The sequence below is a fragment of the Solanum dulcamara genome, chromosome 3 (genome assembly GCF_947179165.1).
Source record: "Solanum dulcamara chromosome 3, daSolDulc1.2, whole genome shotgun sequence".
NCBI classification, from domain to species: Eukaryota; Viridiplantae; Streptophyta; class Magnoliopsida; order Solanales; family Solanaceae; genus Solanum; species Solanum dulcamara.
Window position 1 is genome coordinate 2,401,640 of NC_077239.1, and position 14,848 is coordinate 2,416,487.

At 32.9% G+C, this 14,848-nt stretch overlaps 2 protein-coding genes across 2 annotated transcripts; one reads left to right on the plus strand and one right to left on the minus strand.

Annotated features, from left to right (window-relative positions):
• Positions 1-7,144: 7,144 nt before the first annotated feature.
• Positions 7,145-8,122, plus strand: LOC129881429 (zinc finger A20 and AN1 domain-containing stress-associated protein 6-like). Its single transcript, XM_055955635.1, has one exon. It carries the CDS (start codon positions 7,276-7,278, stop codon positions 7,738-7,740), a length of 465 nt encoding a protein of 154 aa, XP_055811610.1. The 5' UTR covers positions 7,145-7,275; the 3' UTR covers positions 7,741-8,122.
• A 1,326-nt stretch (positions 8,123-9,448) lies between these two features.
• On the minus strand, positions 9,449-14,106 carry LOC129881430 (purple acid phosphatase 22-like). The gene is made up of 5 exons (XM_055955636.1): positions 13,940-14,106; positions 13,085-13,379; positions 10,974-11,542; positions 10,294-10,382; positions 9,449-9,912 (listed from the first exon to the last, which is right to left on the minus strand). Exons 1-5 carry the CDS (start codon positions 14,087-14,089, stop codon positions 9,684-9,686), a joined length of 1,332 nt encoding a protein of 443 aa, XP_055811611.1. The 5' UTR covers positions 14,090-14,106; the 3' UTR covers positions 9,449-9,683.
• Positions 14,107-14,848: the final 742 nt, after the last annotated feature.

Consider the following 14,848-nt stretch of genomic DNA (forward strand, 5'->3'; position numbering starts at 1 on the left):
GACGGCAATTTTGAGGGATTTAGGAATATTTTATTAGCTACGCAATAGGAATTAGATGATTTTTCCAATTTTTTGTGTGTTTTAGCCCAAAGTGTTTTTATGTGACATGGCTCCTGGTCGAATTTTCTTGGCTTCTTCCATAGTAGCATCCGTAACTGTCACGACCCAAGCCTAGGGCCTAGACGTGACATGGCGAATGAGGAACCCGAAAGTACCTCAAACAAGCCTCTTAGCATTCTTTTAGCCTTTCATAGGTAATGATGATAAATAAACAAGCGGAAATCATAATAAATCTTCAACTTACATATGTCCAACAATACCTCTAACTATTAGATTTAACGGGGCTAAGACAAGTCCCTAGCTCACCCTCAATCATAATAGAAGAAATTCCATAGTAAAATATCTTAACATATCATAAACTAGAAAGATAAAGGAGTATTGTTCCCGGAACATGGAAACTCACCAAAAGTAGTCTTCAATGGAATATCAACTAGCCACGTGGAGGAGAATAAGGAGGAGCACTGATCCCTACATGGTGATATCATGTAGGCAAAAGAGTATGCATTACTACTTTGAATGTACTAAGTATGTAAGGATGCATGAACATTGAGGAAACATTAAAACATTTATGTAATATGGAACATAATTTAATGTATGCATAATAAATCATATATATATCCTTTAAAACATTCATTTTGTGGGAAGTTAACCATAACCGACATTTAAGACCATGCGAGCTATTACATGGAATCCAACATAACCCCCTACGTTGGCCGGGGAGACTACTTGCCAGGTAGAACTCCGTCAACTTCATTCATTTCTTTAACTTTAACTTTAAGGGCTATTTATGGATCCATTAGCCTAAGCCTACAAGGGCTCCTATGTTGGCACATAGTTAATGAGACAAGGGGTTGCTACTAGGATTCCCTTACCGAATCCCACCTCAATGCCTCATTCGGTGCTAAGTCAATCCCACGGAATAGTTTAATACTTCAAAATATTCATAGCATATAATTTGAGAATTTAAACATCATATTCGGTAGAATAGCTCATTAAAACATTTGATAATTCAAATATGCAAGAATTGTCCTTATTGCATAAAGAATCCATCATTCATATCATTTCATCATTATTTCATTTCATAAGACTCCCTTTTTGATCATAGATATTGCTTTCATAAATATTTATTTGGAGTCAAAGCTTTCAAGTCAAACTTTATTAAAAACATAGTAAAACTAGGTGGGTTCAAATCACTTCAACTTGCAAATATGTATGTAAATAAATATTCATAAATACTTTGAAATCCATTAATTAAAAATCATGCTTTAAACAACCCACCATGAATTTCAACAACCTTTAAAAATATAAATAAATAAATTACTTGCAATCCATCAATTCATACATATAAAATTATGTTGTATCAAAATAGACCAATAATCATTAGTTTAACCATGATTCATACTATTAAATAAAAATTACCATAACAAAAATATTACTTGAAATCAAGAGACTTAATTGAAAGAGTTTTTGGACTATATGGATGAAAGAATTCATGGATAAACACCACATAACTTAGAGTAAAGCTTAAAGAAAATAAATATAATTTATCATATAATTAAAATAATTTAGACATGAGAGTGGAAGGAATACTCTCATTGAAACCTTACATACCTGGAAACGAAGCTTTAGTTGGTACCGGAAGACTTAATGACCACTCTTGAGTCCTAGCTTTTCTCCTTGCCGGAACGTTTTGTGTACTACCCGGAATATATGAATTACCGGAATAGTATTTTTTCACTACTAAGAACTAAAACTATATTTGAGAATGTGTAAATAAGTGTATAGAGAGAAGATTTGCTTGAGAAAGCTTGATGAATAAAATGAAGAAATAAGGTGGGTATTTATAGGTGGGAAAGAGGACCTAACAATAAATAAAATAATTATAAATAAAAATCTGAAAATTTAGTGGAATATATTGATGTCATGGATGATGTTAAATGGAGGACAATTTATGTCATGAGTGATGTCAAATGTATCTAGATCTTTCTATGGTAGGTGAAATGAGTTATCTTTGACAGAATACTTGTTTTGGAAGCTACGTTTGAATAAGATAAATTCCTTATTAGGATTTGGTGTCTTCATAAGAATTGTAGATATGGAAGTCTAGTTTCATATTGTTCAAGAATCAACCAATTTGGATAAACCTACAGTGAGATATGATTTTTCTTCTATAAACACTCATTTCCGTCACAGCATCCTACCTTACAAAGATTAATTTATTTGACCTACTTAATCTCCGAATCTTAAAATATGGTCTTCATAAAAGTTGTAGGTAATGATCTTGTGGTTACTCAGCAATTTGAATCACTCAATTTGGATATTCCTATGAAAAGTTATGACCAAAATACAGAGGCTGTATCATGTTTAGGCAAAAATTGAAACATCGTATACAACGTTTTTAGGGGATGTTACAGTAACAATACTGTCACGCCCCAAGAGGGTATCCTAGACGTAACCGACACCCGAAGGCCATTTCTGACCTCCGAGCGAACCACCTGGTCCAGTCACACATTCATTCAATCATATTCTCTTAGCAGAAACTCAATTAATGAAATACTATTCGCAATATGAGGGCCGAAGGCCAAGCATTCATTAACTCAACAACAAATATAATAAGACTCCTTGAATTAACCGTTCAACCTCCCCACACTCCAGTCTATGAAGCCTCTATCCAAGTCTAAAAGGTGCCAATGACAAGTCCATGGCTACCAACAATCAAAATAAAAGAAATGATAACAAAACTGTACAAGAAGGCTCAATATCCTCCGGGAACTATAAGGACTCACCAACTAGCTGGAAGTGTATGTGGATCTTCAACGGAGCGCCGGTTGATGATCTCTACTACCTATCTCTGCATCATGAAACGATGCAGGCCAAATGGCGTCAGTACATGGAATGTACGAGTATGTAAAATGGCCGGATGAAACAAACATCAACATCAACTCAGGGTCTCAACTCATACATACATGACAACTCACTCAAGTGTCCTAAGTCTAACAAGAATAGTTTAGACGGGACTAACTCATAAGCCACTTAACTCAACTGACTCGGAGCACTATCAAGTCCTAAATAGGATTTCTCTTAACCGACAACCATCACCTATGAGCCGGTGATAGTACAACAATCAGACGTTGTTGCCACGTCCGTCCATACCTTGCCAGGGCATGAACGCCTCCCTAATCATGGATACCATCGATTAGTCAAGTCCTATCATTTCAGGACAATAAAATGGGAAACATCCGACTTTAACGGTTTGATCCCATGGGAAGCATCCGACTTTAACGGTTCCATCCCTACCTACATTGGCGGCGTAGTTTTTGGGGTTCAAGTATGGACTATACTCTTACCCGCTTCGGTGCTCGATACTCCTCCCATGACTCTATGCTCATAAGACTCCCTCCAATCATCTCAAACAAGCCCTCACGGCTAGTTTCATGTGGAACATTTCCCACTCATCAACTCTATCCTTATTCTTAACTCAATTTAAGTCATAATGGCAAGTCTCATTTAGGACCTTGTCCACTCGTCAATTCTATCATCCAATTAACTCAATCAAGCCTCATTTAGGTAAGCATTTATGACACCTCCTCAAGACTCATCACAACTCTATGACTTTAGCTCAACAATTCAAGTAGAATAACACATTTAAGGAAAATGACTTAAGCAACATAATCACTTGGCTAAAGAGATCAACAAAACATAATAACAAGTCATCTCCATCAACTCATACTAACATGAAGGTTTTAGGAATTTCTTAGTTCAACAACATCAACACATATAGCATTAAATAAATAGGGAACAAAACTCATTTAAACTTAGACCATATCAAGGAACTCTATTTTCATGGACATCTAACCTCAAAGCAAGAATAGGGCACATGGTTGGACTCAACCCATGTTTTGGATAGCCTTACATACCTTAGTGAAGACTTAAAGAAAACCTTGTGGTTGGGTCTTCAATGGAGGACTCAAATCTTGAAGCTCTTGGACTCTTTTGTTGGAAATAGAGAAGAAGAAGAAGAAGAGAGAGAGAGAGAAGCTCTTAGGGCTTTTTAGAGAGAGAGTGAGGCTGCAAAATGTGTTCCCAAAAGACCAAGGGTAACATATATATAATTTGGGTAAGTTCCCAAATTGCCCCTCCTCAAAAGTTCTGAAAATAGACTAAAAACGCACCTGGCGCGATAGTGGCGCGTCGCGCCATTGCAGCGCCAGGCTGAATACGCCTAAAACCTGCACACCTCGTAGTGGCGCGCCGCGCCAGAGACCAAACTACTGAGGCATGTTTCTGGCGCGATAGTGGCGCGTCGCGCCCTTACAGCGCCAAGGCCATTATTCTGAGTTCTGGGAATTTGGCCAGAAAAACCCTGCACAACTTTTAGTGGCGCGCCGCGCCAGAGCCCAAACTACTGAGGCATGTTTCTGGCGCGATAGTGGCACATCGCGCCCTTATAGCACCAGGGCCTTTTCCCCAGCGGTTGCAACCCAGGCCAAAAAATGAAATTCCTACCGTGCTAGCTCGTCTTAGGATCGTCATATCTTTCAACTCCGAACTCCAAAATTCACATTCTTGGTGGCGTTGGAAAGAAGACTCGACGACCTTTAATTTAATAAGTCGTGGTCCACCTAGATTTCCGTCTTTCAAAAGATAGGGCCATTAGAAGTCGACCCCATACACGAACTCATCCTAACTTAGCCACGACGAACCTTTTTGGGACTTAGCTCGGTCCTAGGGGTCCTCTATGACCCCACATCACCTCCAACGCTCTTTAATTTCTCAGGGACTCATCTTAGGGGAAAACTTTTGAGGGGTGTTACAAATACCTATAGTCTCGGCAAGATCCACAACATATTTATATCATTTAAGGGTCACTCAAGCGGAATGAGGCGACTTTCTCATTTTTCTCGGATGTCTTAGCCCGTAAATATTTTGGTGATATGACTTTCGGTCAATTATTTTTTGAAATCTTTATTGAACCCTCAGTAGTTAGAATGTGTAAGTGAAAGTTGGTGTCAACTTTAGAAGGTCACCGATGAATTAAAAAATCAAACGGAGCATACTTTATTTATTATGAAGGGGGGAAATTAAATACCAGCACAAAATAGGAGCAAAAGTGCATATGCCCTATAATTAGTACATCTAATCGAATAATTAATTATGCTAACTTTAAGCAATTTTATAGACTTTTATGAAAGAATATATTAAACTAAGAATGAAGAGTTGGTCGTGTCAACTTCTTGCCCTTCTCCTCAAGTATAATTATGCTGCTAATAATTGCTCTTAATCATTTTTTAGCCCTTACTCTTTCTTACACCAAATAATAATATTTTATTTTGATCATCTTTTCAATATATGATCCTTTTAATTGGATTTCATTTAGTCATGATGGTTTAACATATTTTTTGGAGACTAACCTTGAATACTCGCTATTTTCTCATTGCATTCAATTCTTGGACAAAATTGAGAACTTTCTGGTGACCCCAAAAAAATATTGTGACTTCCTTTTAGTACGACATCATATTACATACAATGTATGTAGAAAAAGTATTATCATATGTCAAAGTATCTGTACTTTATTCTAACAAATAAACACTTCTATGGTTTTATTTTCATTTAATACCAAAAGTCCCTATCAAATCAAAAATGTTCATACAATGTATGTAGAACGCGTGTTATCATTGGTCAAAGTATCCATACCTTATTCTTAAAAGTAAACATTTTCATGGTTATATTCTTAAAATAATTTTAATTTTCTTTTATGGGGTTACTATTAAACCAAAGTTAAATGTGAAAGGGTCCATCCCTCATAAAGGTGTAAGAACAATACATTGTTTCTTGTACTTCTTTTTTCTTTATTTAGTCTTTGGGTAATTAATTTAGAGAGTTACAATATTGACCCAAAACTATGAATACACCTAAGCAAACATGTAAAGTAAGAAAACACACACAAAAAAAGGATAATAAAACCAAGTTTATTCAAATAACTTAAAACACCAAATAAACTTAACCTACTACCTAACCAACACTCAACCAATTGCCAACTCAAACCACACATCCTTATGCATGTCTCCCCCACCCCACCCCACCCCACCCCCCCAAAAAAAGGTAAAAAAATATAATAAAAACTTGTAAGTAAAATATAAGATGTTTTGTTTAATAGTGGTGTGCATAAGGTATTTATTATTATCTTTCAATAACAAAAAAAATCCAATAACTTCATACTTTAAAATAGATATATAAGCACAAAATTCAAATATGAAACCTCATGATTCTTATTAATTTACAAAATTCAAACATGAAACCTATGATTCTTATTAATTCATTGATTATTAAGCTATACACTTGGATGCAGTAAAACTTGGATGCAGTAAAATATGAGCTTTCTGTAAGATTATAATTATATCTAATCATTTCCTCTAAAGTTCTTGGTTTTCCTTCACTTGCAAGTGTCAATAGAAATGCTCCTACTCCTGTCAAAAATTATATCTCCATTATTTTAAAAATAAATTTTTACTTTTATTTATTACTTTTAACATATAAAATAATTATTTTTTCTTAGTTTTTCCAACACATTAATTATTTATTTTTCAAATTATTCTCAAGACTTAAGATTATATATTTTTAATATGTATATTGTGATTAAATATTAATATTAATCACTATTAAGGTGCGTGAAAAATCCAAAATAGATAAATATAAATGACACAAGGAAATAACAATTAATAACCAACAAGCATCATGGTGGTGTGGAAATGACTCTTTCATCTTTAATCGAATTTTTCACGTTCGAATTTAGAATAGTATGAAATAGTCTTTATTAGAGAATGTTTTACTCTCAACACAAGACATGCGGACACAAATTTAGATCTAGTCGATCCTAATACGAATACTGAATCTCGGATATGAAATTTAAAAATAAATATTCCTTATAATTTCTTTTAAAATTAAAAAGTTCCCTCCCCCCCCCCCCCCCCCCGCCCTTTTTTTTTGACCTTCCAGCCTGTCCAATCCTGATATTTTTTATTATTATTTTATTACTATATATTATATTATCATCAATCCTTCTCATTATTAAAATTCCCCCTTTTGTTCTTCTCTCCTTGCTAAAATAAATCCTTTCTCCCTATTTTCAAGATTCTTCATTCACCTCAAATTCTCCATTTTTTCTTCCATTTTCCCACACCCTTTTGCTTTAATCACAAAACCCAGAATTTATCTATGGCTGAAGAACATGAATTTCAGTCGCCGGAAGGCAGACGCCACCAATTATGCGCTAATAATTGTGGTTTCTTTGGTAGTCGTAACACCAAAAATTATTGTTCCAAATGCTATAACGACATTGAAGAAGAGAAATCAAATGTGAAATCCGTGGATTCTCTATTTCACCCTCCATCATCAACCTCGTCGGAGATGTTTTCACAAAAAAAAGTGTCAGAAGAATTAATAATCGAAACTGTTGTTTCTATTGCTGCGCCGCAAGTGATGGCGCAGCAAAATAGGTGTTTGATTTGTAAGAAGAAATTGGGGTTACTGGGATTTAGATGTAGGTGTGGAACCACTTTTTGTGGGATCCATAGGTATCCGGAGGTACATGCATGTGCATTCGATTTCAAGTCAATGGGGAGAGAAGCTATAGCTAAGGCAAATCCATTGCTCAAAGCTGACAAATTGGAGAAGATTTAATCTCAACCGTTGGATTAGATGAATTTTTCTTCATCGGAAAGAATGGTATGATGGTAGTGATGGTGGTGGTTCTCCGCTGGGGCCAAATTGAAAATAAAAGGAAAATATTGGGTTGTTTGGTTCCACAAAAAAAATGGTGAATGTGATATGTATATTATTTTTTTCCTTTTCGATTTTCTTTTTTAATAATTATCCTTTTTTTCTGGAAAAATAATTTATATTACTTGGCTTGCTTTGTTACAAAAGACGTAAAATTTTGTTGACTCTTGTACTAATATATGGAGAGAAGAAGCTTGTTATTACTTTTCTGCATGCCAATTCGATCGATGAGAGTCGTCGTCGTATAATAAGTTATTTTGTCAGGTCACATCAGTTGATCTTATTTGAATTAGTTTGTGAGTTCTCTGCTACCTCTCATCTATAGAGATATTAGTAATTCTATCCATCAAAGTTTGAAAATTATAAAAAAATTACCTAATGATTCAGTTAGAATTTGCACCAAAATCTCATGGATAGTTTAAAATTTGGAAGTGTAGTTTGGGTAGTTATGTTCTTTTTTTAAAAAAAAAATTAATGTCTGGTGCAGTTTTTATGGTATAAATTTTACGAATTTGATCTATTTTTGATATTTCGTAAAGTTTTTGTGTTCGGGTGTAGGGCTGCTTATCAGACAGAGACGGATAATTATACTTAACGATTTGATTTATTGGATATCAATTTTTAATTATATTAATTTGATAGTCAATTAATAAGCTATCGATTAGTTCGGTATCGGATTAATAAGTAACGGATGGTTATCGAGCAGTGTATTGGATTAATCCTTTCATGCTCCCTTTATCATATTCACTCACCATAATATTTTATCTCCAATCTAATAAAATAATTTTTTTAGCTCTACTTAAGCTATATGAAAGTCTAAATTTTGAGGGTGCATGCACAAAAGCAATTATTTAACGAATATATTATGATAAAAATGTAACTATGATAATTCTTAATAAATTAACAATTAATCAATAAGAAAATTGAGTAATTTGTCTCGCACCAATAAATCACTAACTATAAAATTTTATTTTGTTCACCAACTATTAATCCGATAAATCAATACCAAATAAGCCAATAAATCAATTGTCATTAACTTATTAATTACAGTTCAATTTTGAACAGTTCTAGTTGGGGGGTTTTGAAATTTGACATGACCTTTTTAGTGTTTTTCTTTAAAGATAATCATATAGTCCAATTACTTATTTTTATGCATGAGAAAGATTGTATAAATTTTAAATTTTAAATTCATCTTTAAAGATATCGCAAAACTTACTACTTTAACTTGATTAGTTTGTTTCATCTATGGTCTTTCTAGCGCCCTACATTATGGTAGTAGTTCTTTAAACTCATTGCCAACTAATTTTTATTTTATTTTTTTTGGACCACAAAAACTAGTTCGTAATACTCATTTACCCATGAAACTTTAATGACACGTGTCAACAGTACACAATTTTAAAAAATATTAGACTGGATCACATCAAAGTTTGAGTTTGCATCCAAATTGCATATGTGGGAGAAATATTTAACTTTTATAAATTTGTTTCTGTAATTTCTTGTAGTATGTTGGCTGAAAAAGAAAATAGTAAAGGAAAGAATACACTAAATTTTAGTGAATCGTTTAACACAAATTTAAGGTCAGAGCTAAAGTTACAGAATTCAGATAGAAACACATTCAGAATTTTAAGTTTATAAATTCTAGAAAAAGAAACTTGATTTTCAATATATTATCCACAACTATTGAATTCTGTCCAGCACGTAATTATGCTCTATATCCGCCTTTGTATACCGATGCTTTATGTTATAAAGTTTGGTTCTATTATATATTATGGTGTACAAACATCAAATTGAGATACCCAAAAAGGTAATTGAAAATTTCAAACAATTTTGATTTATTGCCATTGCTAGAGTTCATCCTTTTGATGAGTATTCATTTCTTGAAATTTCTCAAGAAAACATGATTTAGAGGAAACAAAACTTTTAAGCCATAACTCATCAGCCATGAATGTTTCATTAGTTTCATTGTTCCTATGCCATGACCAATGTGCATGTGTCTCATTATGTACCTTCAATCTACCATGTCCAAAACTTGACTCTCTAAACATTGAGATTGATGGACTAGGGTTTTCAAAGCTTCAACATGTCAAAAAATAAAATAAAATAATCATGTTAGCTCGTTGAAAGATGAAATTAAGTAAAAAAAATGTGATCTGTTTCTAATAATTATGAAATTGTCAGACGCTATTCAATATGGTATTTGAACAGGCAAAGGGTTCTGATTTGGAGTCTTACCTATTACATCCATTAACAACAAAAAACATCATCAACATGTTGTGCGGTAGTGGTGATGTTGAAGACAAAATTAATAAAAGTGTGCTTAGTTAACTTTTAGATGAGATCGATGGACACACACTTTGACATACCCTACTTGAATTTTTTTTGGTGAAACTATATTCTTTTGGTTAAGTAAACAATTATGAAAATAATAAATACTATAAGAATCAAGGAACTTACATCATAGCAAGCCCTTCCCTGTTTCCTCCATCTCCAATTGTGATATAAATAGGACCACATGGATCTGCCTTGTTATCATAAACTCTAGTCTACAATATATACCAAAACAAAACAATGATATACCAAATAAATAGTGTGTGATTGTTTAATTCTAACTGCATTTTGAAAAGAAAAGACTTAAGTTAAATTTCTATAGATTGGCAAGAAGTTCACATTATAAATCTAAGTTATATAAAAGATAACTACTTGCAATTATCCATAAAAAGGTGGGATTAGTGACCCTTAAATTAGTAAGCGTTTGGACGTAGATTTGATTTAAATATTTTTTCAAAAAGTATTTGAAGTTGAAGATAAAAAAAGAAGAAGAGAATTTACAAGTCTAAGTTATGTTTAGACATGAATTTCACCTGGAAAAAGAAGTTAGAAGTTTTGTGAGTGAAACAAAAATGAGCGAAAAATTGTTTCTCCCCCCTTTTTCGAGTGAAATTGGTTACAATGCAGTTACTTGTGAATTTTTACAAGTAAATTCAATTTATATTATGTCTGAACATCTCTTTAAGGTGGATAACTGACCACCACAAGTTCAAGAAACCATCAATAATATAAAGATCTTTATGTTATCAATGTATATGAAATATATATATGCTACAAATTAAACAAGAAGGTAGCTTAGTACTTACAAAACGTTCATAAGCATGAACATGCCCTGCAAAGACAACATCTACTCGAGCTTTGTACAACAATTCTTCCATTGATTTCCTCATACTTTCACCTTCCCCTTTATGAGCTAAATTAGAGTTGTACCACGGTGCGTGGACAAGCGCGAAAATCCATGGTGTCACCTCCCTATCAACCTTAGCCAAGTCACCTTGTAGCCACGTGTATTGATCCGATTGAGCATCAAAGTCCACGTACGAGCCTAACATGATGACATGGCACCCTGCCACGTCAAAGGAATAGTATAGGTTTGACGTGGAACCACTTTCTTCGTATGGCATTAACCATCTCGAGTTGTAAGCTTTGAAACCATGACGATAAAATATTGGGAAAGTTTCGATTTCGTGATTGCCATGTGTCACCATCCAAGGCCTTTTACTTGCATACGTCTCAACTAATCTACCAAATGAATCCCAAAGTGGTTGTTGAGTGTCAGCATAGGATAAATCTCCGGGCAACAAAAGTACATCATAGTCTTTTCTACCTACAAGTTCTAAAGTTGAGGTTGTCCATTCTGTTTGACCCAAGTCTCCTGTGGCGGCGAAGTTAGAAATTTAATCAACAGTAGTCAAATATTTAATATATGTATAAAAACTATTGAGATACACAGTATGATTTTTCAAATAAAAAGTGTTCAGCTAACCAACATTTGATTTGTATGGCTCCACCACTGATTAGTAAAACACACATATTAGGCAAATTGGTGGATTGATCAAAGATATATCATGTCAACATTATGAGTTTTGTGTACAAAATTTCATCACAACACGTTTGATTTATTGGATTCAAAATCTATGTATACCTTTTATATTTATTTAATGAATATTTTAATGTATATATAACCCGATTTAAGTTATTGGATTCGAATGAACATATTTTAAGTTATCTTCTACATCCGCTTGTAATTATTAGATGAGTTTATGTTCGATTCACTCACATTATAATAATTAAAGGATTTTGTGGTAATCATTTAACGGCAATAATAAATATGAGTATTATAATCAACAATGTATATAAATGTCGTTAAAGGCTTTAACGTTTCTGGATGCAATTAATTCAATATCTTTTTGAGCAATAAATTATGCCACAATAAATTTGTTGTACGGCATAGTGTCACTTTTTAGCCTGATAATTAAAAGATAATCATTATTTTGGAGTTTCAACTTCTACAGTAGAAAACTCCAAAATAATCATTGGAATTCTATGATTTATGTTTGATTTTGTTGTAAATCATTTGACTTTTGGAGTTAATTTTCATCTAATAGATCTGCTTATAACCAAGATGAGTACATTTTTCTAAGAAAAAGATTAGTTTAATTATTTTAATTTACCTAATTAAGCTAACTACATTTTATTAATTTCGTGTCAGCGGAAATTCAGATCTTCCTTGTCAATTAAATTGCAAGTTAAGCCTTTTTTTTAATAGTTTCTCATCTGATGTCTATTATCTGCATTAGAGCTCCAACTATTTTAAACTCGTACCATATAAAAAACATTTAAGAAGAAAACGCTCCTTAAGATGATTTTTGCGACAACCCTTATTGGTTATCTTAAGCTTTTGTTTGTATATGAAGGAAAGGGAAAAGAAAACGTTGAAGTGAATCAAAGAATTAACATAGAGAAAATGGATCAAATGCTTGGTTGAAAAGAAAGGAAAAGAAATGCATGATAGCAATAGTACTTTATGCAGCGGGTTCAACTGAACTCAATATCGTTAATAATATACAAATATATATATATATAAAAAAAAGTTTTAAAAGATAACAAATGTTATATTTTAAAATTTGAACCCTATCATTTTAAAAATATACTAGGTTCAATGCTAATAACTTTAATTTTTGAACCATCATACTAAAAAAAAAAGAAAAACTATTAGATCAACTTTTCTCTTTATTCCTAGCTAGAAGTTCTAACCTTTTTTTTTCCAGAACTTCCTACAATTAATTAACTAACTTTATTTTCTTTTCTTTTTTCCTTTAACAAACAAAAAACTTAAGTGCAAAAAAGTGCATGAACTCAAAAGAAAACGTAGAAGCAAAATATAAAGATTACTACAACATATTATTAAACTCACCAACGATTGCAAACTCAATGGGAAAAGTTGAAGGTGGAGTTTTAAAGCTAAACTCAGGCCCATTTCCGCCACATCGATAATAATACGTCGTGTTTGGGCCTAACGGCCCAATTTTGACGTGATGAATATCGCCGGAGTTGTAGAATAAGTAACGGTACGATGTTTTTTCTCCGGTCACCGATGACTTATCGTAGTTCCCCGGTGATGTACCATACTCTACGATGGATTTTTCATGTTTGTGAGATGTTATCCATGTTACTCTCATATGATCTTTCCCTACTAAAGAAATATGTACCTACAAAAAAGAGAGAGAGAGAGAGAGATTTAACATGGTATAATTTTCAAGAATCACCGCTAAGGGCGTAGTGGGATGGATGGAATCCCACGTATCTTAATCACAGATTTTTGGTTCGAGCTTTGAGAATGCAAAACTTTTTGGTTGGAAGCGATTTTCCTCCTTAATGGTCCGGGCCTTTTAGCGGACTTATTCGATGCGGATCTAAATTAATCGCGCTAGTGAATTTCAAAGCCTAGATAGTTAAACTTAAAAAAAATTAGCCATCTACGAATGTTGAAACTATATATGATATATAGTGGTTATTTGTCAAAGTGAAGTTTCATCTGTAGATTTTAAAACTCAATAATGACTATTTTTCGAAAATAGGCTTGAAAAGTAGTTAGTAAGCATTATTTCTACAAAGAACATTTAGTAGGAAACGTTTTACCTATTACGGGCCTCTTAATAGGTTAACTCACCACCAATCTGAATTAATTAGACCCATGAATTTTGGATACTCAAAAGAGAGAAAACAAAAAAATTATGTTATGTGACTAAAATGTTGTTGTTGAGTATACCTGTTCGGGCTCGGATTCAGGTCGTGTAAGACCGGTGAAGATGGAGGGACGGGGAGGAGGACGGGAATATTCCGGTGATGCATCGAAATTTGGGAGAGAGTTGAGGAGGAGGAGGAGGAAGAAGAGAAGTGAGGAATATTTTTTTGCCATTTTGATATGTAAGTAACATAAGCTCAAGCTTTTAGAAAGAGGTGAAATGTGTGTGTATATATATATATATGAGAAAATAATTCAAGTATTTATAAACAGTTTGTAAATAAAAACTAATTTATTATTTTTAATTAAGAATTAATAAAATATGTAAAGTGAGATGGCATTGGCGTGAAGTAAGTACAATGACATTTTTTTGTGTTTGGATATGCTTACGGCAATGACTACAATAACTGAAAAAATGGTTTTTTATTTTATTTGTTATAATAGAGTGTTTATCTTATTTTTCAAGTAACTAACTTTATTTATTTATTTATTAGTACTTGGAGTTATCTTTTATATAATTTGATAATATAAGAGTTCGTTTATAATATTAAAGAATTATGGTAAGATACATAAAATCATCTCATTTTTAATCAAGATTTCAAGTTCAAATTTTTAAGTATGAGCCTATTTCGTCAAACATGTTTCTCTCACTCTTTAGATATTGGTTTTCAATCATATACCCCACTAATCTCCAGCCCCCACCCCACCCCCACAACAAAAAATAAAGTCATGCGAACACATTTATAAAGAAAAAATTGTTTAATATTTGTTGAAACATTAAATAAATATTTGTTGATTTATTATAATTGATATATATAATAATATCAGATGAAGATTTTCTTAAATCTAATTAATGGCGAAAACGAAAATTAGTATGTGGACGATGATGAACATTTTGACCAGCTAAATATAAAAAAAAAAAGTTTTAAAAAA

What these genes read in the sequence shown, in the direction of transcription:
- LOC129881429 (XM_055955635.1), top strand. Translation starts at nt 7,276, where the DNA reads ATGGCTGAAGAACATGAATTTCAGTCGCCGGAAGGCAGACGCCACCAA.
- LOC129881430 (XM_055955636.1), bottom strand. Translation starts at nt 14,089, where the DNA reads ATGGCAAAAAAATATTCCTCACTTCTCTTCTTCCTCCTCCTCCTCCTC. An exon ending in CTGAATCCGAGCCCGAACAG is followed by an intron (nt 13,380 to 13,939) that starts GTATACTCAACA and finishes TCTTTTTTGTAG; the next exon opens with GTACATATTTCTTTAGTAGG. An exon ending in CATTGAGTTTGCAATCGTTG is followed by an intron (nt 11,543 to 13,084) that starts GTGAGTTTAATA and finishes TCGCCGCCACAG; the next exon opens with GAGACTTGGGTCAAACAGAA.